At 43.6% G+C, this 23,382-nt stretch overlaps 1 protein-coding gene across 1 annotated transcript in view; it reads left to right on the top strand.

Moving 5' to 3' along the window:
- The window catches only part of AMMECR1 (AMMECR nuclear protein 1), a 191,115-nt gene that overhangs the window by 95,291 nt on the left and 72,442 nt on the right, over positions 1-23,382 (top strand). Inside the window, exon 2 of the mRNA XM_083159375.1 lies at positions 1,695-2,255. Coding sequence (XP_083015501.1) covers positions 1,861-2,255 — 395 coding nt within the window. The 5' untranslated portion in view covers positions 1,695-1,860. The remainder of the gene's footprint in view (positions 1-1,694; positions 2,256-23,382) is intronic.

Here is a 23,382-nt window from a genome sequence, read left to right as displayed (position 1 = left end):
TGGTCGGCGACCATCGAAGGCAGGGCCGCACGCTCCACCAGCTCCCGCAAGCTTAGACCACACGGACAATCGTCCGTGTGAAAGCTTGTATGGGGGCGGAGAGCTGACATCCGGCGATGTCAGCTTTCCGCCCCCATCACTGGCGTCATAGCCTCATTACCATGCATACGCCCCGCGTTTGCATGGGAACGCCCATGAAACGCTGGGCGTATGCATAGGGTAATGAGGCTATTAAGCCCCTCACGCCCCTATACGCCCCCTTTGCGGCGTATACATTTTTTGTGCGGCGATTTCGCCTGCACATGCGCAGAGTGACCTCTGCGCATGTGCAGAGTGAAAACATCGGCGGTACGGCCGCACGCGGGCCGTACCGCCGAGATCAGAATAAGGGCCCTAGTTATGTAGTGTGTATGGGGCTGATTTAATGACCAAAGAGAAAATAAGTCACATAAAAAATGACCACTTTGGTGTTGTTATCTCCATATTTAACTGCAGGGGCAGCTGTAGCGTCCGGGAGACAATGCTGGGCTCTAGCAGAGTATGTTACATTATATTGTTAAGTGGCATCTGTATAACTGAGTAGTACTACGATTACGAGGAAGATGCATCAAGCCCTTCAGATAACGGGGAGATCCATTGACCACAGCAACCAATAACCTTCCAGCTGTCATTCATAAAATAAATAAGTGAAAGAAGCTGATTGGTTGTTATGGGCACTATGGGCAGTATTCAATGAGAAAAGTTCTCCGTCTTTTGTGGAGAACTTGTGCTTTTTTCGCCGTGGAGAGAGGTTTTTTTTCTCCAAAGGCGAGCCACCCTATTCAATGTGAAATATTCTCCGTCTTTCTTAGTGATTCTCGCCGTCTCTCTCCGTGAAGAAATTCTCCATCTTTTGATGGAGAGCAGGAATGTGAACTTTTAAACTAAAAGGGTGTTTTTTTTAATTTTGGTGTCAAAAAATCAGGTTTTTTTTTCTGTGGAGGGCCATGTTATTTTTATTCATGTGCCTATAGCACATGAATATATATTTAATTTTAAAAAAAATATTTTTTTACATTTTTTTTTTTCTTTTTTTTACACAGTGCAGCCAGCAGGGGGCCAGAGCGCTCGAGCCGCTCATTAGATATTCATATATTCACTGCACCCGAAGCACGTTCGGGTACAGTGAATACTGGGTCCCCCGCTGGCTATAGAGGGGGGCAGCCTGTGCTGCCTGGGTCCCAGGGGGGGCCCCTACCCTCACATATGTTCTGTGGCATCCAGGGAGACTTTAATCTCCCTGGATGCCACGTCCCTGTCAGCTCCCTGCTGCGGACGCTCGTCCGCTGCAGGGGTTAAGACTCGCCGCGAGTGGCGGCGAGTCTTATAAACATTGAATAGTGGCAGCAGGAGAGGCAACGAGCCCTCCGGAACACGGAGAGTGCACGGCGAGCAAAAAAAAATGCTCGCCGTGCACGGAGAATATTACCATTGAATACTGCCCTGAATCTTTTTGAAGGTTTGATCCATCTCTCGCCGAGTGTAGGAAACAGGAGTTAGATGTGGTGCAGCCCAAACGAGGCATGCCGGGAACCAGAGAGCACGGCAGATTGCAACCCAAGCCTAAGAGGACTGCTGTATATGTGTAACCTTCCCTCTCCCTCCTACGAGCTGTGTGCACTAACCCCCCGCCCTCTCTGTGTCTCCCGCTGCAGGATTTCCAACACCGCTGCTGGGAGCCGCCATCCGGGCACATAACCGATACCCCCATCACAGACGCCCGCCGCCGCCCGGCCACCATTCATAGCGTGCAGTGGTAGGCGGGGCTCCGACCTCCGGGAGCTGCGACGTCACCACGCACAGGAGGAGGACGCCCGGAGCATGGGTCGGAAGCGGTGCGTGGGAGACTGTTCCAAGATGGCGGCGGGCTGCTGCGGGGTGAAGAAGCAGAAGCTGTCCAGCTCTCCGCCATCTGGCTCAGGGGGCCCGGGCGGCCCACACTGCAACGGGGAGAGCCAGTGCCGCGGGGCGGAGCTGGGGCTGGGAGGCCCCGGCAACGGGCCTGGCGGAAGCATCCGGGTGAACGGCCTGGGTTGTGGTAACAGCCTCTCCCCGGGCTGCGGGACTCTCTCCCCCGGCTGCGGCTCCAGCCTAAGCCCCGGATCCCGGAAGATGGTGGTGTCGGCGGAGATGTGCTGCTTCTGCTTCGATGTTCTGTATTGCCACCTGTACGGCTACCAGCCGCCCCGCACGCCGCGCTTCACCAATGACCCATAGTAAGTGTCAGCAGCGGGGCTTGAGAGGGTGATGGGGATATCAACCTGTGTATGGGAACACAACCGGTGCCGGGCGTGACTGTGCCACGCTGTGTCTCACCCTCTGCCGGTCTGTGCACTATAGCTATATGGGCGCTGGAGAACAAAGGAGCCCTGCTACAGTGCAAGTGGGCATCGGGGTGGCTCTGCCAGGCAGAGGGTGTAATGAGAAGGGCTAGTAATGCCTGACAGGTGGGCACCAGGGTGGTTGTGCCATGCTAAGGGCTGCTGGGTGTATTTAATGGTGTGGGCTAGTAATGGCTGTCAAGGGTATGTGGGTACTAGGCACAAAAGCATAGCTGTCTAGTGTCTGAGACAATATGGGGAGGGGGGATATAGTAGATAAGTTATGCCGGGGAATGTTTGTTGACATTATGGAGGAAGGAGGAGGGGGGGGGGGGGGGCAGAGCATGAGGACGCAAGGGGGGGGGGAAGGGTAGCTGTAGCTAGGAGGAGGGGGGTTGGGGTTGGCTGAGGATCACTAGCAGGAAGCAGCTGTATGTATACATTAAACAATCCAGACCTTCTTACAATCAAATATGTTCTATTAATAGCTAGCTTTGTTTACGTAACAATACGGGGAATGCTTGTATATTTACTGTTTGTCTTATTATGAATCAAACTTTGAAATCCATTACAGAATGTACAGTTTGGAAATCCTATAGGTGGCAGTCAGTAATGCAATGCTCTCTGGTATGTCTCTTACAGTGAACCTATACTGTAATGTGTCACACCTTTATTCACTAGACAAAACAAAATAGATATTGCACCTAAGTTGGTTACATCCCTATGTGTTTAGTATTTTAATGACTCCCATTTCTTTTGTCTCTAACCTTTCACTCAGTATTGGATGAGTTCAGCCTTGTTTAAGTTAAATCACTACTGAGTTTGTCTTGAGAACAGCAGTTACAGTATACTTGCTATTATTAGTATTATAAATAAACAGTTTCTTATATAGCGCACAGTGCTTTACAGAAAATATTTGAACATTCACATCAGTCCCTTCCCCAGTGGAGCTTACAATCTATGTTCCCTACCACATGTACACACACATTCTAGGGTTAATTTTGTTAGGAGCCAAATAACCTACTAGTATATTTTTGGAATGTGGGAGGAAACCGGAATACCCGGAGGAAACCCACATAAGTACGGGGAGAGTATACAAACTCCGCACAGTTAGAGCCATGGTAGGAATTGAACCCTTGACCTCAGCGCTGTGATGCAGTAATGCTAACCACTATACCATCCATACTGCCCCAGTGTGCTACTCTTCCACTATTAGAAAGGAAAACTGGCTGAACAAATAAGTACTGTTTTGTCTGTAAAAACTCTTATGCTATCAAAGTAAAAAGATTTCAGTGTTTTTTTTTGTTTATTTTTTAGTTTATAAATAATTGCTCACTGACATTAAGCATATGGATGAGAATATAAATTAGGACATGTAATCTTGTACACTGTCCCCATAGAATATAATGGAAACATGTAAATTGTTACTGACCGCACCATCACTCCCAAGAAAACAAACCCACTTTATCTGCATATAAAACACTTGATTTAATAAGTACTGTAACATTTATTGTGTAGACCTGGGGTAGCCAACTCCAGTCCTCGAGAGCTACCAACAGTGCATGTTTTCCATGTCTCCTCACAGAATCACAAGTGAAGTAATTTGGCTCCACCTTTGGAACTTTTAAAATGTCAGTGAGTAATGAATGCACCTGTGCAGCAGCTAGGTTGTCTGAAAAATGTGAACTGTTGGTAGCTCTCGAGGACTGGAGTTGGCTACCGCTGGAGTAGACAGTTGCGCTGTGTATTTTGTTTTCTAAAAAGCCTGCCACACTTTGAACAGCGGCCACTCAAAATGGCTATTTGAGTTTGTGGTGCAAGGGTCAAGAGCCACTGCCTTATGGGTGGCAAACAGGAGTATAGTTCTGTAACTGTATTTAGCAGCCACTTGCTTTACATTCACATGTCATAATGAATTTCAGCATTGCGGCTTCACTGGTCCCCTTTGTTTTAGGAACTGGGGATGTCGCTTGTGCAAATGCTCTCCTGACTAACTAAATGTTGGATCTCCATTTAGTACTGTACTAAGAAGTAGTAACGTAGTTAGGGCTTGCGTATTCGTGTTCATTCTAGCACCCGCCAACTTTGAGAACCCATGGAGTTCCTCTTCCCTGTCTGGGGTGTCGCTGTCTGCTGTAGTGCTTCTAGCACAGTGTGGTCTGTATCAGCACTGATATGCAAACCAGACCTGTGCTAGAAACACCAAAGCAGACAGCGACACCCCCGGCAGGGAAGAGGAACTGCATGAGTTTTCAAAGTTGGTGGGTGCTAGAATGAACACTATGTATTATGTTTGTTATTATAGCACAGTGGTGGTCCAATTGATGCCGGACAGTTGCAATATGTAGAACGTAGGTGCTTTCCTCTAAATTTTGTTTTGAGCAGTATTTTACATAATAATGTTTACATAGTTTAGGTTCTGATATATGGATGCCAGTATCCACTGTGAAATCAGTTTTTAGTCTGTTCTGCTAATTTTAAAGTGGTTCCAATTCTATTTAATTTAATTTGGTAACTTTGTGTGTTCTTTTGACTAGCTGTTTACTCCCTCCCCAAATTATCTCAAATGTTTATAGTTAGGTAACATGGATTACAGATTAAACTGTACTGGTTGCTGGTTAAAACATTAGGTATGAATGGGATTGAACAGGCACCTCTTTATAACTAGTGACGACAGTGACACAAATGGATTGACCGCTACAAACCTATAAGTACAGTATAGTAGCTCTAGTAAAAAATGGGTTAAGTGGATAAACAGATTTTTATAATCTTAAACAGTTTGACTGTAGTTAACTTTTCGTTCACATACACTAAGCAATTCAATTACCTGCTAGTCCGCTCATTGTGTAAGTGAGGCTATATGCCGCATTTACAATACCTCCAGACTAATGGATTGTCTTGCGCCCTAAAGTGCCACTTAAAAAATCCAGCAGAACGAGCTGCAGTGTACAGATTGAGCAACGCTCATCTAGCCTGCCTATGGCGTTTGTCCCACCAACTTGCCACAGGGCGCTTGGTCAAGCACAATAAATCACACAGTATGGTGTTATGAGTAAGTGCAGTTAGTTGCATGCGTTTCCATACCATTTCAGTAGCAACTCGTGCTCCCCTGCTGCTAATTGATTTGACGCCAAAGTATTTGGCTGCGAATTGCAGGCTGTTTTAATGCTGAGGACCTGATACAAGCAGGATAATTTTCTTAAGGCCCCCATACATTAGTCCGACTTATCCTAAGGAGGGATCACATGCGATTAGGCACTTCATGTGACAAGTTTTGCATGTGATGGGAACCGGAAATCGGTGCAGGGGAATACAAATGAATGGGCAGCCACTGATTGGTTGAAAGGTCTCAGCCAATCAATAGCTGCCTGTTCATTTGTATGTGCCTTTTTTTTTTTTTTTGTGTAAGTGCTCCAATGCTCCCGCCACTGGCAGCTTCTTCCCCTGCCCCACTCCCTGGTTCCCTGCGCCGCCCCCCTGCTCCCTCCGCCCGGCTCTGTGGTAGCCGGCATCCCCCGCCCGGCTCTGGGCCGCACATAAGATTTAGCAAATCTTATTTGTAGCCCATTTAAACTCCTGACTCCAATCCGATGCGCAACGGGTTGGAGGGGATGTTTACATGTGGGATTTGGACCAATTTCACGGCCCAATTCATACGAATCGGGTGAAATCGTGCCTAAATTGCCTAGTGTATGGGTGCCTTTAGAGTGCTATAACAGTCTAGTAGTTGCTGCAATATGTAGGTCTCTGAGCAGAAGTAGGACTTGTATGAAAGTTTACAACCATTTTGTGTCCTTGTACGCTTTCCTTAATTGAACCTTTTAAATGCCAACATCTTTGAGCAATGTTCAAAATATACATAAATGCCAGCGTCACTCACATTTATTCTATCAATTCATATAAAAAAAGGTCCTTATACCCCCACTATCCATGTTGGCATGGAGTTGATTTTATATAGTGTGGCGAGCGGACTCGGAAAACTAAGCAAATAGCTTAGTGGGCAGTACCAAATAAAGTCTAAAACAAAAAAAATATTCTATTTCCTATATAAGGTAAACCTTACAGGTCATTATGATGAATAAAAATGTTTGCTTGGCAATTTTCACACCTATTTCGACAAATTCCCTTGGCACTCAAAGGGTTAAACAACTTTTCTGTGAAGACTGGATTACCTCATCTCACTAGTAGATCCTACCATTTCCAATTTTGTGTTGCTGGATTAAAATGGTCTGTTTTTGTTTTATTTTAGAACTTGGGCCACTTGCAGAAAAATGTTGAGTCTTGTTTACACAGTAATTGTATGATACTATTCTGAAACTTAAATTATAGTAGTGCGCTCATGGGTAAAGAGGGTGCATATCTGACTGGTGGTGTATAGAACATGGGGTGCTTTATCCTGCTCATGTAAATTAGGTGCTGCCTAATTTCACTTAAATGGCCTGCCATTTTACACCTCAAGTGTCTCCTGGACTGATCATATAATACAACCCATTATTAAATAAATCGGTACTTGTATACCTTCACGGCTCCCATCGCATGCCATATGTAGTGGCATGCGATGCGATTTTTCCGGATTTGTTATAAAAATCGCATGCGAAGCGATGCAATGGCATGCAATTTTGATCACAAATGCACCCAAATGCATTTAAATTAGTAGCAAACATGTTAAATGCGACCCAAATGTCATTTTTCACACTGTACCACCCCCACTATCAACGCCAACCCGAAGCGTGGTGAGCGCAGCGAGCCCGCGAGGGGCGGCGGTGCGCGTCTTACGACCTTTTCATACCCCCACTATCCACGTTGGCGTGGAGTTGAGAATAGAAAGTGTGGCGAGCCACCGAGCCCGAAGCGTGGCGAGCGGACGCGGATACCTTCACAGGTATCAGTATCCCCTCGCAGGATTCACAGCTATCAGTGTCCCCTCGCAGGGCTTGCTGCGCTCGCCACACTTCGGGCTCGCTGCGCTCACCACACTTTCTATTCTCAACTCCACGCCGATGTGGATAGTGGAGGTATGAAAAGGTCGTAGGACGCGTACCGCCGCCCCTCGCGGGCTCGCTGCACAGTAACAAATGCCCTTTGGGGTGCATTTAACATGATTTTAACACGTCAATGATTTCTGTGAAAAATGGCATCGCATGCGATGCGATTTTTTTCCTATACGATGCACATCGTGGGAGCCGTAATACTACACAAGTACCAATAAATCTAATATGCAATTTGTTAAAAGCTGCATGGAAAAACTGAATAACTTTGGGGCAGATGCAAAAGGTCTAAGGCACTAGGGCGAGTGGTGTATCAGCAGCCACGTTGGAGGATGTTGCCAGCCTCCACCCACAGAGACCAAGTGGCACTTAATAATCCATAATACAAGTAATCATTCATTTTTATTTTTATATCACTAATATATTTGTTGTGATATTTAAATTAATATGAATTGGTTACTTGGTATTGTGGATTAAGCGCCACTTGGTCTGTGTTGGTTTAACTATGGGGCACTGCTAAACACTAAAGGTGCATTTACACGGTACGATTTATGTTCCGTATGATATAGTATACTATTTGTGCTTAAAATAACGTACAATGGGCCTTACTCTAGTTCACTCTTTCTGTTAAAATCCTTCTTAGATGGACAAAACCATGTGCACTGCAGGGGGCAGACATGTGCACTGCAGGGGGCAGATGTAACATGTGCAGAGAGAATTAGATTTGGGTGAGTTATTTTGTTTCTGTGCAGGGTAAATACTGGCTGCTTTATTTTTGCAATGCAATATAGATCTCACTTTGAAGTAAAACCCCACCCAAATTTAATTCTCTCTGCACAAGTAACATCTGCCCCACCTGCAGGGTACATGGGTTTTGTCCATCTAAGAAGGATTTTGTCAGAGTGAACTAGGCCCAATGTGCATAAGATATCATATACCTGGGGTAGCCAACCCTAGTCCTCGAGAGCTACCAACAGTGAATTGTTTTGCAGGTCTCCTCACAGAATCACAAGTGAGCTAATTTGCTCCATCTGTGGATCTTTTAAGATGTGTCAGAGATTAATGAGTGCAGCATCTAGGTTGTCTGGAAAATGTGAACTGTTGGTAGCTCTCGAGGGCTAGGGTTGGCTACCACTGTCATATATACGATATGACGTCACAGCTATACTACACTATCTTATGCTTTCTAGACAGAGTTGAGTTGCATGTTCGTCCGAGCAGCTCCCTCCCATACAACCTGTGGGAGCGCGTATCTTGTCTGATAGTGCATACACACGGTAAAGGTGCCCACACACTAGAACGATTTTTGGGCCGATTTCCGATAAATCGACCGATATATCGTCTGATGTTTACCGATAATCAGTCGAAAATCGGCCGATGCGCGCACCCGTGGATCTTTAGCTGAAACTTCTGATCTTAAGTGCTGCCATGAAAGATCAGAAGATTTAACAAAAGATCCATAGGAACGCACACAGGATCTTAAGAAAAATCTTTGGTAAAGATGTGTGCTTGCCTGAAATCTTTTGTCTAGGACGGACAAAAGATTTCAAGGCTAATTTATGCGCACATCTTACGATCGCAGATCTTTCTAGTAAGTGGGTGCTTTTAGATATAGTGCACTATCTAGCATACTATTCAAAACTGGCTAGATAGTGCACAATCTTGCACACTAAATCGTACCATGTGTATGCACCTTCAGTGACAGAATTGAAATAACCTACACTAAAGAGATGCTTTATACTAGCAACTGTACAATAAGCAATTTGCAGCGTTTTGTAATTTTTAGCTTTGTCCTTTGCAGTTATCTTCTAAAGGCACTGTGCAGTTATAGCATTTTTTTTTCTACCTTTCCAAAACACTATGTAAATTGTAGCTGTGAAGGCAACCTTGTGCTGCTGACCTTTTTACATCGTTTTTTTTTTTTTTTTTAGAGATGCATCTATCAAATACTACAAAATGAGTTTGCTTTTTTTTAAGCTTTTTCTTTTCTAAAATGTTATGTATTTGTCAGCACTCTGAATAAAACCACTTGTGAGCATATCTTAGGCATAAAGCTTGGGTGTACAGACCATAACGGTTTATAAATTACTACAGCGATGAAGAATGCTAATGGGCGACAAACCTATATTTGGTCATGACCTAATATTAAATTGCTTAAACTGGACAATACTTTAGAAGAGTTGTTTGCGAAAGTGGTCCACAAGGCACTAAAACCTCTCTCTTTGTATAAATTCACTGTTCCTTCAAAAAAAAAATTCTTTTGTGTCCATGTTAAAGGCCCCCATACAGTATGCGACTTTTCCTACAGGAGAAGTTGCATAAAATTTCCCTTTAGCCGGCCCTGGACCTTCCCAGACGGTAGTATCGCATGCGATCCCCACTCCCTGCAACAGGAGAGGGCCTGACCCTGAGATCTTAGTGCAGCATGTATGATCTCCAGGTATTATGTGCATGGAACTTCAGACACATGCTACTTGGGCTAATTTCACCCGATTTCTTGGTCCGATCTGTTGGAGTTGGTTGAAATGAATTCATGGCCAAATCGCATTGTGTATGGGGGCCTTGACAGTCTGATTCCTGTCAGCACTGAATATTCAACCTAAATACATTACATAATTTCCTGGGTCCCAGAGAGGTTTATGCTATTTCAAAGGGCAAATTGAGCCTGACTCTGCTAGAAAATCCTGCCCGTCTGTTCCCGCTGGCGTGCTTTGGAAAAGCCCAGCACAGCCATAGATACCCCTGCAGTAATGTCTGCACAGTTGCGTGCAAGTGGATTATGTTCATTTGAATCATGAAAGTGTAAAACTTCTTCAAGACTGGCTACTCAGCAGTTCCACATGCCTCGGAGTCCTGTTTCCTAGACCGCACCCTGTTACACTATATTTCCATATATCATGTGATGGCTGCACAGTTGAAATCCTAAAGCTGTCATCTGAGATCATGAGGAAGTCACATTTCAGCCGTCTAGCAGGATGAAGCTCCTGGCACTGGTTATTTGTGAACAATGCTTCCACATATAGTGTACTGATAGAGATCCTCTTTCTACTGAGCATCGCCCTATTCACCTAGACACACATTTAATTTTCCCCTTTAAAGCTTCAGTTGACCACACACAATTGGGCAGCTACACAGTTTGGGTGTGGTGAGCAATCTTGCTTAAATGTTTTATTTCTTTTATGGCTGCTCTACAGTATGTTTGTAATGAGAATATTATGGGTCTTTTCATCCGAGTTCTTTTTCTTTAAGGTAATAGTGCTTCGGGACTTCCCCCTACTGTACAGTGCTGCATGACTGTGAAGTCTGAAAGGCCTGTAAAAAAAACAAAACAAAAAAGTTAAATGTAATGCTTCTCTCATTAATAGGAAAATGAAAAAGTGATGTTACTATAATGATGCAAGTCAACCAGCTCAAAGGTGTGTGTGTGTTATTCATTGACATCTCTAAATCTTGATCTTCCTTTGGAAGTTTATTGAATGTTTATATCCTATGCACATTGGTTCAAATTTTGACATTTATTTCATAAGAAAAACCTTTTCAGTAGTCTTAAGGTCCATACACACTGGGCGACTATGCGCAGCGTGTATGGACAGCGATGATGGCGTTCATCGCTGCGGGGGAAAGCCATTCAGTGCATACACACTGAGCGGCTTTCCCCCTGCCCGGTGCTGACGGAGGGGAAGGGGTGTTGCGGAGCGCTATGCAAAGCCGTCCTGAAAGCCGCTCATCTGCTGGTATAGCCAGCAGATGAACGGCTTTCCCGGCGATGTTGCGAGACCGCGCAGAAGCACTCACCGTTCATCGCCGGGCCATACACACTGGGCGGATTTGAGCTGAAAGCCGCTCAAACCTGCTGTTTTAATCGACTTTCAGCTCAGTCGCCCAGTGTGTATGGGCCTTTAAACTCCCTTCATCATATGGTTCTACAAGTCTTTATTTTTCTAGTTTCCCAAACTAGATGGAACGGTGTATCAAGAAACTTGTATAGTTGTTGCTAATGGTGTGTACACACGGTTGCTATTCGATCCCCATGCGATCAGATTGCAACGGGATCGAATAGATTGTAAGCTTGCAGCAGGGCTCTCCTACCTCCAAGTCTGTCTGTTACCCAGTTTGTTTTATCACTGTCTACTATTGTAAAGCGCAACGGAATCTGCTGCGCTATATAAGAAACTGTAAATAAACAAATCGCACGGCAAGCCACCCAACATGCATGCAATTTGGACGATCTAGTGCAGATCTGCACTATAGTCATTGCTGCCCTGACTATCTGGGTTTCGATTTGTGCTGCCATGAGAGTATGCATCGGGATCTCAAGGTAAAAACCTGTGCGATCTGCATGCAATTTTGACTATAATAGTAAAAAATCTCATGCTGATTGCACCAGTGTGTACACACCATTAGTGTTAACTCCAATTTTTTGTTTTTGTTTAGAGCAAGGCAATTTTTTTTCATTTTAAAGTGTCCAGTTTACCTGTGCACCTGAAAGGCACATAGAGGGGTGACACCACCATTTCCTTCACACGGGGCGCATGCTTAGTGTTTGACCACCCCACAAGCCTCGTCAATGCATGCTTTAAATAGGTACTTGGTACATACCTGTAGGAGGAGTGATGGATAGTAAGATAAGTGCGGTGATGAAGTGCTAATAGCTGCTCTTCTGACATCCTTCTCCCACTGAAGCAGTGTACAGATCCTGAACACACTGCTGCTTGCAGTCCCCACTCATATACACTTACGGGTGGAGGGACCAAGTTCCCATAGAGGTGGGGGTGCTGAGAGCATGGTTAGGGTCAATGGCAGGTCAGTGGGGAACATCCAAAAACAGCATACAGCTTTTCAAACACCCTTTTGTTTTCTTGTTCGTACAGTATAATTTTTATGTTGCCAAACAAGCTGTTTGGCTGTCATTAGATGAATGGGGCTTGTAAGCCAATTGCCCAATGATGATCAGATCATTCTTTATTGCGATTATTCAGAACGATATAGTCGAGTGGCTTTTGTTGCACTCCACCCACGTCATCTATTTTTCTTATCATGAAATTAGTAGTATAATAGTCACAATGACTCAGAGGGCCAGATTGTTTATGCGGTGGCAGCCACAAGAGGTCGCCCGGTGGCAGCCACAAGAGGTCGCCCAACACAGCTATTCAAATGTAGCTCCTTTCGGCACATATGGTTGCCTTTGATGTCATTTCAGTTCCCAACCCCTGGAGTGGCAAGCTGAAATGCGTGAAAAGTCACCCGTTTGAGCGTGCAAATGGGACCGCGTCCATTAATTTGGCATTATTTAGCTGCGCATTATGCCCAAAGAAAACATCCATTGGAATATTTCCCAGCAATCTCCAGTCGCTAAGACCGGGCGAGATTAAACATTTCGTTTCGGCCCTGAAAAATAAAGTCAGAATTTTCCAAACTCTGCCATTACAGGTGAGGTTGTCAAGTTATCCATGCTTCACTGCAGATGGCTAAATCAAATGAACGTGCATACTAATTAAGGTACCTGCGTTCAAGCATGGATATCTTGAAAACCTGAATTGTGAATGCAGATTTTAGGATACCAAGTGAATTGGGATGAGATTTGTTCGCTTGTGCCGGTGTAAATTGCATTTAGCTTCAGCCTTTTTAAGAAACCTATAACTATGGTCACTTAAAGAAATGTCTATCTGTGGAAACTTGCCATTACCATTGAACTTGGTTGTTAGGAACAACCTACAAGCGTTCATTATATGAAGTGCTTTTAAGGATGATTGCCAATAGCCTTAGTTTTCCCATTGGCTGTGTTCCCGACATGCTTATTGGGAAAGGCAATCTGTGTCCATTGTTTTGCTCTGTATGTTATCCATATAATATGTTACACTTCAGTTATAGAGCTTCACTGCAAGACCATTGTAATTTGGTTGAACAGGTACAGCTGGATACATGTTTATTGAGGGTGTATCTAACAACCTATTCTACTGACCCACCTTTATTTTTTATTTTAAATTAATATATTTTATTCAATTTAACATTTAATATACAGTTTACAATGTTCAAGAGTATCAATAGAAACATACACATATACATAGTTCGAAATATTCAGCTTTACAAGTTTTGCATAGAACATTGTGGCACTTTTCAGAACATTGGAATTTCTATTTTTAACTCAAAATTAGTTACAAATCTTAAAATTATGAAATGACATTCAAACAAGACAAAAAAAAATGGTTATAAAAATGGTAATAAATGGAAGAATATATATATATATATATATATATATAATATACCTTGATCATTTAAAGAATTAAGTGCCTTAACGGTAGAGAGAATCAGGTTTTTTTCTTTTTTTTTTTTTATGTACCAAACACAACTGATTCTACTTTTAAGGCACTTTTAATTCTTTAAAAATATAGGTCAGTATAATTCTGCTTTTTTTTATTTATTTTTTTATTTTTTTAAGCTCATTCCTTCCTTTTTAGCTTATTTCTAGTACAATGTAACTTAAGAGTGATTGCCTGTATATGTGTGTAATGTGCAGGTTCCGACACTTTAAAAGTAATGGATTTTGGGTACTTGTTTCCTAGAACGGCCACACCGATTTTGATCGGGTCGCATCGCGTCGATCGCATCGCATGCGACCAAATAGCATGCGATGCGACCGACGCGATGTCCCCGATTTTTACATTGATTGAAATGTGAATAGGGTCCCTGGGACCCTATTTTACATTGGATTCAATGTAAAATTCTCCCCAGACCCCAATTTTAACCCCCTCAACGGCACCCCACGATTGACGCCAACCTGAAGCGTGGCGAGCATAGCGATCCCGCGAGGGGCGCTGGTACGCGTCCTCCGACCTCTTCATACCACGACTATAACTTCACAGGTATACGCGTCCCCTCGCGGGGCGCGCTGCGCTCGCCACGCTTCGGGCTCGGTGGCTCGCTGCGCTCGCCACACTTTATATTCTCAACTCCACGCCGACATGGATAGTAGGGGTATGAAAAGGTCGGAGGCCGCGTACCGCCACCCCTCGCGGGCTCGCCACGCTTCGGGTTGGCGTCAATCGTGGGGTGACGTTCGCAATGGGGGGGGCCATATACAATGAGAAATGGCCCATATTGGCCCATTTCCCATTTTTTTTTCCCGGATTACAATGTTAAAAATATTTTAACATTGAACCCTATGGCAAAATCGGGTCCATCGTGTGGGTCGCGTCGCGGGCCATGGTAATGCACCCGACCGACGCAATGGACCCGATTTTGCCTTTGCCGGCAAAATGGACCTGATTTCAAAGGAAATCGGGTCCATCGGGGGTAATCGGGTACCTTAAGTTAAGGTACCCGATTACCCCGATTGTGGCCGTTCTAGGAAACAAGTACCGAGTTTTGTAATTGAGTCAGGTATTAATGCATTTATTTTAAATGAACACTCATGTTTATGTGCATGTTAAATTTCTTTAAGCAATAGGATGTTACTTAAATCAGTGGAAATGGTTTGGGTGCAACCAAGGGGTGTGGGACGGGGTCTCGACAGTCCATTTACCCGATGTTGGGACCCAGACTGTTAAAACGCCGACAGACGGGTTCCCGACGGCCACCGGCTATTCTCCCTTGTGGGGGTCCACAACTCCCATAGAGGGAGAATAGAATAGGTGGCGAGCCACCGTGCCCACAGCGTGGCGAGCGCAGCAAGCCCGTAAAGGGCTTTGTTGCGCTCGCCATGCTGTCTTGAGTCTGGCCTGTCGGGCTAATGATTGTGGGGGTCCCGACTGTCGGAACCCTATACCACACCCTAACCAAGCTTGCCTATACTTTTGTTTTCATTCAGTGAAAACTGATAATTTTTAAAGAGCCCTAATAGGAATTACTAGGATCAGAAATCAAAATCTGTATCTGTTGGTAAAACAAAGCACTAATAGAGCTCATACACACTGAATGATGTGCACCTAGTCATAAAACACATGTACAGAAAATAAGGGAGGTCGATAACTGCCCACAGGAGCGTACGTATTTATTGTGGGTACACTCTGAATGATGTGTGCAATAACATCATTAACAATATTGTTACCATGCTTATAGTCTGACTTTATCACATAGTGTCTACAGGGCTTAAAGCATATTGTTCAGTATGTATGAAAATAAGATAATCTTTCATAAAACAACATGGTCAGTGGTAAAGCCAACTCTTTATCTTTAGAAACCATTAATGGTCGATACACACTGGGCGCCTATGCCCAGGGTATATGGTTAGTGTTCATTGCTGGGGGAAAGCCGCTCAGTGCATACACACTGAGCGGCTCTACCCCTGCCCGGCACCGACAGAGGGGAGAGGGACGGCTTTGCATAGCAGAGCACAATGCAAAGCCATCCTCAAAGCTGTTCATCTGGTAATACCAGCGGATGAGTGGCTTTCCCAGCAATGATGCAGGAGCACGCAGCAGTGCTCACCATTCATCGCTTGGGCATACACACCGGGCGGCTTTGAGCTGAAAGCCGCTCAAACTTGCTGTTTTGAGCGGCTTTCAGCTCCGTCGTCTAGTGTGTATGGGCCTTTATAGTGTGTATGCACTACATCGTTCTTTCTGTAGTTCTTGGAAGATCACGAAACATTGTTAATTTTTATAGCCTTTTGTGTGCAGCATTAGATTTCTGTAGCTGAGGTTTTTTTTTGTTTTTTTTTTTTTTTTTTTTACATACATTAAACTTGGTTGCTCTCCTTTCTTACTGAACACTTTGTGCTGCTTTATAAGAAAATGGTTATCTGTTTAAAATGTAGATACATTGTAGGAGTATTCTACTTGGCATGTGTGTGTATATATGTGTGTGTATATCTATATATCTATAGATCTATATCACTTGTGTTTTTATTTGTGGAAGGTGTGGCATTTCTGTACTGCACAATCTTTCTCTAGTATTGTTGAATATTGGACAGCCTTTTATTTAGTGGCACATTTTCTTTGGCTGAAACCAATTATCCATTATTTATATAGTGCCAGCATGTTTCTCAATATTTTACAGAGGTTATTTGTGTTTTTCTTTAGTCATTCCATTGTGCTTTACCAGTAAAAGACACTATTCTACCACTGCTTAGGAGTCCTATAAGGTCACGTCTCAGGCCTAGAAAAGTTGCCTGGTCCTCATGTTATGCTGGTTTCTTAAATATTACTGTACTGACATGTAGGGCAGACAGAGTTGGTCTTGGTAAAGCTGGGTACACATTAGAGCAGTGGTTCCCAAACTTTTTTGTATCACATCACATTATAGGCCCCCATACACTATGCGATTTGGGCACGATTTCACCCAATTCGGATGAATCGCACATGTAGACTTATAAGATTTGCGGGCAGGAGATGCCGATAGGGGACAGCCCGGTAAGGGAAGATTTCCCTCTGGCAAAGGTAGGGCTCCCAGGTCCCATTTGGGTGCCTTTGCAAAGAAGTAGTCTGCCAAATGGGGGCTCCCTGTTCTGGGAACAGAGTGGCGGGTCATCTCCTGTGATTTCAGGACTCTTGGGTTCTCTCCACCCAGAATACTTGGGGTCACGAGGTTGTTTCCCAAGGTTACAGTATCAGTCTCAGTGGAGTTACTCCATGGAGATTTCTTCCAATATCCTTACTACGGAAAGCTAGTTTAAGAAAAAGCCCTTTTTAGGGGTGGCAACATCTTTTCTCGAGAAAGGTGTGATGCTCCCGGTGTCGGGAGGAAAGGAAAAAGGGATTTTACTCCATTATTTCTTGGTTTTCAAATTGGACTGATTTCTCAGACCTGTCCTAAATCTGAAGTCGTTAAACCTTCATTTGTAGGAGGATCACTTCAGGTTGGAATCTCTAAGGTCAGTTCTCTTAAATATGGAACCGGGAGAATTTCTACCATTCAGGATGCTTATCTGTAAGTGCCTATTTGCGCAGAACATCAGTTTATGCTGCGTTTTCACAATAGGCGATCTGCATCTACAGTTCAGGCCCTCCCTTTTGGGCTGGCTACAGCACTGAGGGTGTCACAAAGGTGATGGCGGTCAGGGAGGCGTCCCTCAGACTCAAAGGATTGTGATTATTCCGTACTTGGACGATCTCTTGTTCAAGGCAAAATCAGCAGAGAAGTTGCAAGAAATTCTTTCAGTTGCAACTCATTCGTTGCAAAGTCATGGGTGGATATTAAGTCTACCGAAGTCCCATCTGTGTTATACTCTGAGACTGCAGTTTTGGGAGTCATTCTGGACGCACACCTACATTTGTGTTTTTTTCCTTCCGGAGACGTAGGCCAGGGACGTTCGTCTGTTAGTGCTGCCTATTCTTCAGTCACCCAGTTCATCGCTATGGCAGTGCCTAAAACTTCTGGGCAAGATAATAGCGACTTTCGAGACCCTTCAGTACACAAGGTTCCATTCAAGGCCTTTCCAAAGTTAACATACTTTCCAGTTGGGCCGGCAATCCGAAGTCCATGAAGGAGGAAACCATTCTCCTGTCTCACAAGACTCTGAACTCGTTACTGTGCTTGTAGGATCTGGAATCCCTCCAGTTGGGCGGCCCCCTTCTGTCATGGGTTTGGTTGTCGAAACCGATGCCGGTCTCAGGCTGGGGAGCAGTAACCCTGAACCTAAGGTTGTAGGGTCTATGGTTCAGTGCACAGTAGTCCTTGCCGAGCAATATTCTGGAAGCTGCGTGCGGTCTGGAAGACTCTTCTGCAGGCGGAGGAATTTCTGAAGAATACTCCCATTCGAATGCAGTCGGACAATGCCATGACTGTGACATATCTCAACCACCAGGGAGGCACTCACAGCAGGATGGTGAGGCTAGAGGTCTCTCGGAATTATTGTTGTTGTTTTTTTTTGGAGGGCAGAAGGAAATATTCCAGCTTTATCTGCTGTGTTCATTCCGGAGATCCGGAATGTGGAAGCGGACTTTCTCAGCAGAGCAGACCTGCTTGAAGGAAAATGGGCGTTACATCAGGAGGTGTTCCAGGACATTGGTTCCCTTTGGGCGCTCCCAGACGTGGACTTGATGGTGTCCAGACACAATTGTCAGGTGTCCAAGTTCTGTTTTGAGAATCAGGGATCCCATAGCATGGGCAGTGGATGCCACCAAAGTTCCAGGGTGTTTCAGCTTCGTATATGTCGTCCCACTGTTTTCCCATGTTTGTTCAGGTCCTCAAGAGATTGAGGACACAAGGGGTGAAGGTCATTCTAATAGCCCCGGATTGGCCCAGGTGGTCTTGGTATTCCGACATACTGAGCTGGTTGACAGCATCATGGCGGATTCCGTTTTGACCAGACCTTCTCATGCAAGGTCCCTTTCTTCATCAGGACCTAGCTTATCTAGATTTGATAGCCTGGCTTTTGAAACCTTCCTGTTAAAGAAGAAAGGTTTCTTGAAGGCCGTTATCTAATCTATGATTAGTGCACGGAAACCATTTTTAGCAGCAAAATATTAGTCTGGAAGGTGGTGAGACAGCAAGTTCACGCCTCTAGAGTTTTAGACTTCTGGTATTTCTCCAGGCTGGATTTTCCACTGGGTTAAGCCTACGATACTTAACGGTGCTGTTGTTGCCGGAGGTTTGTAAGTTCCTCCAGGGGATTACTTGCCTTAAACCTCCGTATAGACAACCAGTGGCACCTTGGGATCTGTCACTGGTTTGGCAGTACTGCAGAAAACACCATTAAGGTTGGCTGACCTTAAGTTTCTGACCTGAAAACTTGTGTTTCTATTGGTTTTTGCTTCGGCTAGATGTGTGTTTGAATTAAGGGCCTTGTCTTGCAAGTTTTCTTTTTTGGTGTTTCATGTAGAAAGGGTTGTTTTGAGAACAGTTCCAATATTTTTGCCTAAAGTGGTTTCCACTTTTAATTTTAAACCAGGAGATTCTGCTCCTGGTGTTTTTGTCCTAAAAAAAAACCATGTTGACCGTATACCACAAAAAGCACGCTGCTGTAGCACATTCCATGCTTTTTGTACTAGATGCAATCGGATCTACTACAAAAAAGTACGGAGCACATTGCTCTGTGTATGCACACTCCAAGAGCATGCTGTCTTCTCTTTTGAGAAATATCTGTTTTTACACAACATTTTTTTTATTTGCATTTAAGTAATGTGAGCTATGACGGAATTTTTAGTGGATATTTTGAACATCTCATACTCAAAGGGTTAATAAAGCTGAGTAAAAAAGGGAGACAAATAGCCTTGGGTGCAAAAAGCATAAGGTGGTGTATAAAATATTGGGCGCTATTTCCGAAAAGGAAATTGAAGGCGGATTTCGATTAAACCGATCAGACTTTAAAACCAGTCAATCTGTTTTGTTGAAAACAGATGTTGAATTCATGCCCGTTTCTCGACAATCCACGGACGGTTTCGCCGACACCCCCACTTTTTGCCACTCGAAAGGCAGAACATGGAATTCTGCCTGTCGAGCTGCAGGCAGGCTACGCTGAAAATGGCCTGGGATTCTGACTGTCTGGACGTTCTGACAGTCGGAGTCCCACATTGAATACCCCCCTCTACAACTACCTAAACTTTTCATGGCTAATTGAATCCTTACCCCAAGATGTTATGTACTTTCTGGTATACTAAAAATATTGGAAATAAACCAGTTGTGGTGTACAACCTGTAGAAAGTGTTATGATCGTTATATACCATTTGGCTTTAACATTTGGAATGGACAAAGATACTTTGTTTTTGTTTCCAGACAGATTTACATCGTGAGAGACCTTTTGGACTTCATAATATACATAGCTTGCTCGATAGCAGCAAAGATGGTCCGGTAGTAATTTACTACAAGCACGTTCTAATATGCTGAGGGAGTGCCATGAAAAACGAAGGCTCCTAATAGATGTTTGAGAAGCAGTGGTGGCAACGTTCATCCATTCAGTATACTGCATACCCACTCTATCTCAGAAATTGTCGCACAAAATAGGGTTTAGAACATTTTGCCAATAACATTGTGTTCTATAAATGTTGTTTTTGTACTGTTTGCAATAATGTGCATAATAAAGAACATTTGATTGTACGGTTGACAAACTGGTATTTTTATAATGTTGTTCTTAAAAACAAACCAATAGTACAGCCTTGTTATCTGATCTAGAATGCATGACCGCAATTAGTTATGCAAAAATGTCCAATACATAATTATTTGAATATTTGCATTAAGAGGCTAATTCAGAGTACTCAACAATTTTGTTAATGCGTGCGAGTGAATTTAAACTACATTTTTATCTTGATTTGGAATTTACGTTGCAACAGGGGGCTGCGATATGCTGGTAGAGGGGTGGGCTCGAGCCTTTTCTAGGAGCGGTCAGGATACGACAGGCATCTCTGGGCTGTGGGAAGTGATACGCAGCCACTGAGACCCGAAATATGGCTGGGCTGCCACTGGCTTCACCGCTAATGTGGCTGTCCATCATGTGTGAGCACTTCACTCCACAGCAATGTGCCTGCAAATATTTGTGGAACCCGGCATGCAGCCTTGCCCTGTGCTTGGTGACTACCACCGGGAGCTGCAGTTTTGCTAAACTGCAACCAGGTCTGAATCGTGCCCTATGTCTGCATTCCTTTCACTTTGAACTGACTGACCTCTAGTAACGTAAAAACTGTAGAAGGTATTGGGGAAGTTCCAAATAGTTACTGGAATGAAAGTAGAATTTTATTTTTTTTCCACCACAATTTTGTTCTTTTGTCAGAGGGTCACAAAGATAATTACCGCTTGTAGTAATAATAAGAAATAGTACATCAAAATTCTAATGTAATCCCTTTCCTGTCTGGCAAATTGTCTCTACACAAAGTACACAACATGATCTAGGCAATTTGGGTTACAGATTAAAGTGAAATATGCCTGGACATTAAATCGTGGTCAGCATGCGGACACACCTATTCTAATTGTGTAAGGTTTGTAATCTGTAGGGCTTGACCTTCACTTTTTTTTTTTTTACTTTAGAAGGTTTAAGAAAGGAAAACAAAACCATTTCACAGCTACATTTCTCAAGCATTTTTTTTTTTTATATTATCTGACAATTCAAAATATGGCAATGTATTGATTTGTAAGCACAGCATACACAAATTTCCAATCCCTATGTAGAAATAAGAGCAGCCTAAAAAGGTGACGGAATAGCCCTTCCACTGGAGCCAGAAAATCCTCTGAAGTGAAGGTGTTAAAGGATCCGACCTAGAGCTTCAGCAGAGCATGGCTGTGCTCTGTTCTGTCCTTTTAGACAGGCTTTCAAACACTCCTAGATGGACACAGGCTGTATGGCAACTTGCTTCAACCCCAGGTATAGGGTAAACCGACCGTAATATAGTTATGGAGTAGGTAAGTATTGTGTGTGCTATAGAACCATTTGTATTTGCAGTAATACCTTGACTTTAACACTATAGGTGGGTACACACTTGATTATTTATTTGGAACAATTTTGGCTATTCCGACTGACCAGAACAAGATTTCAATCAGAATTGACTTTATTGGCCATGTATGCTTGCGCACACTAGGATTTTTTTGTGGATTTACAGTGCAGCATCAAGCAGGGATGAAGGTGGGGGGGTGAAGGCATTACATACATTACATTAAGACATTACATGTGGGGAACACATACCCGCCGAGCTGCACAGCGCCTAGGCAGCCATCAGCGGCGCCACTGGTCACTGAAACAGCCAGGTAGGTAACAATACAAACAGAGAGACAGTACAGTTATCACACATGGAACATATTTGGCTGAGCTGCACAGCTCCTAGGCAGCCATAAGTGGCGCCATCTTGATCATGCCGCTCAAAGGCAGCAGTAATAATATTATTTTCATGGCAACTGAAGCATGAGTTCGACCGGATGTAGCACTTTTCTTCCAAAGCTGGCACACCCTGCCAGCTTGTTGTTCAAAGGGTGTGCAACTAGTGATGGTACAGCATACAGGCTTTGCAAACAGTGGTTATGGAGGTACATGGTACAAATCATTGTAAAGAGACAATAAACAAAGAAAATACATAGCTTTCATCAGCTTAGAGGCTGAGAGATATGGTAATTGGTGAAAAATAAAATGATGCCATGTGCGGGTGTAAGTCCAAATCCACTCCAAACTCCAGTCAAACTCATGCTTCAGATGCCATGCTTACGATGCAGGCAAGCCTTTAAGCAGGCTTCCAAAAATTTCTAATTTTAAAGGAAAGTTTGGGTCAGCTGGTACAGGGGGAGGGGCTGGTGTTTGCACAAATTCCTCAACAGGCTAATTAGTGGAAGGGGGAAGTTGCAGGCTCCAAGTAACAAAACAATTCACAATGCAGACTGTTCTTTAAATGAAAAGCATCAGATGTTCAAAATGGGATTCATGTACCTGTAAAATAGGAGATGAGATGGTTTTAGAACTGGTTTTCAAATTGCCCAGTGTGTACTAGGCACTATGTGCCGTACTATGTGGTCGCTACTTCTGATCTTTAGAACATGTAGGAAGATTTGTAAATATCGTTAACGACTGTGTACGCCTGGACATGGCTGCTGATAGTGTGTGTGCTTTAACTTTTGTCCAGGAGTTCAAGGGAAATCCTATTGTTCACAAGTTGTCTAGTATGCATCCAGCTTATAAGAGATGTCCTTTCTGCATTGTTAGGGAAATCCCAGCAATGTCACCAGGGACTGACTTTGTGTAGGCATGTCTATTATCTCTGAAACGCTATACCTGAAATTCAGACTAACACAGATCTAATATATATAATATATTTTTGTTTCTAGTTAATTTGGGTTAGTAATAAAAGTATTGCTACCTATATGATTGACTTCTAAAGGTCTACCTTACATATAAAATCCAGGGTGTTCCATGTGTGCGACAAAGTACACCCTTGCATATAGCAAAACATTTCTCTTTGGTTAGATTTGGAAGTAGAACTTGCATTCATTATTTACTAGCCCACATGTGTACCTCTTACTACTATATTCAGAGTCAGAACAGGGCAACATGGTATTAACTGCAATTATTAAATACTATTTGGAATTATTTATTAATAATTAAAATAACCTTTTGTAAGAAAACTGGACATTTTCCATTATAAGTGCAGCCAGCACTGCCAAAGTTCTTATATAAAATCTAT

Source organism: Crinia signifera, chromosome 9 (assembly GCF_055691185.1).
Source record: "Crinia signifera chromosome 9, ASM5569118v1, whole genome shotgun sequence".
Taxonomy (NCBI): Eukaryota; Metazoa; Chordata; class Amphibia; order Anura; family Myobatrachidae; genus Crinia; species Crinia signifera.
The sequence above is the reverse complement of the archived record's forward strand: the minus strand, read 5'-3'. Positions and strand labels throughout refer to the sequence as shown.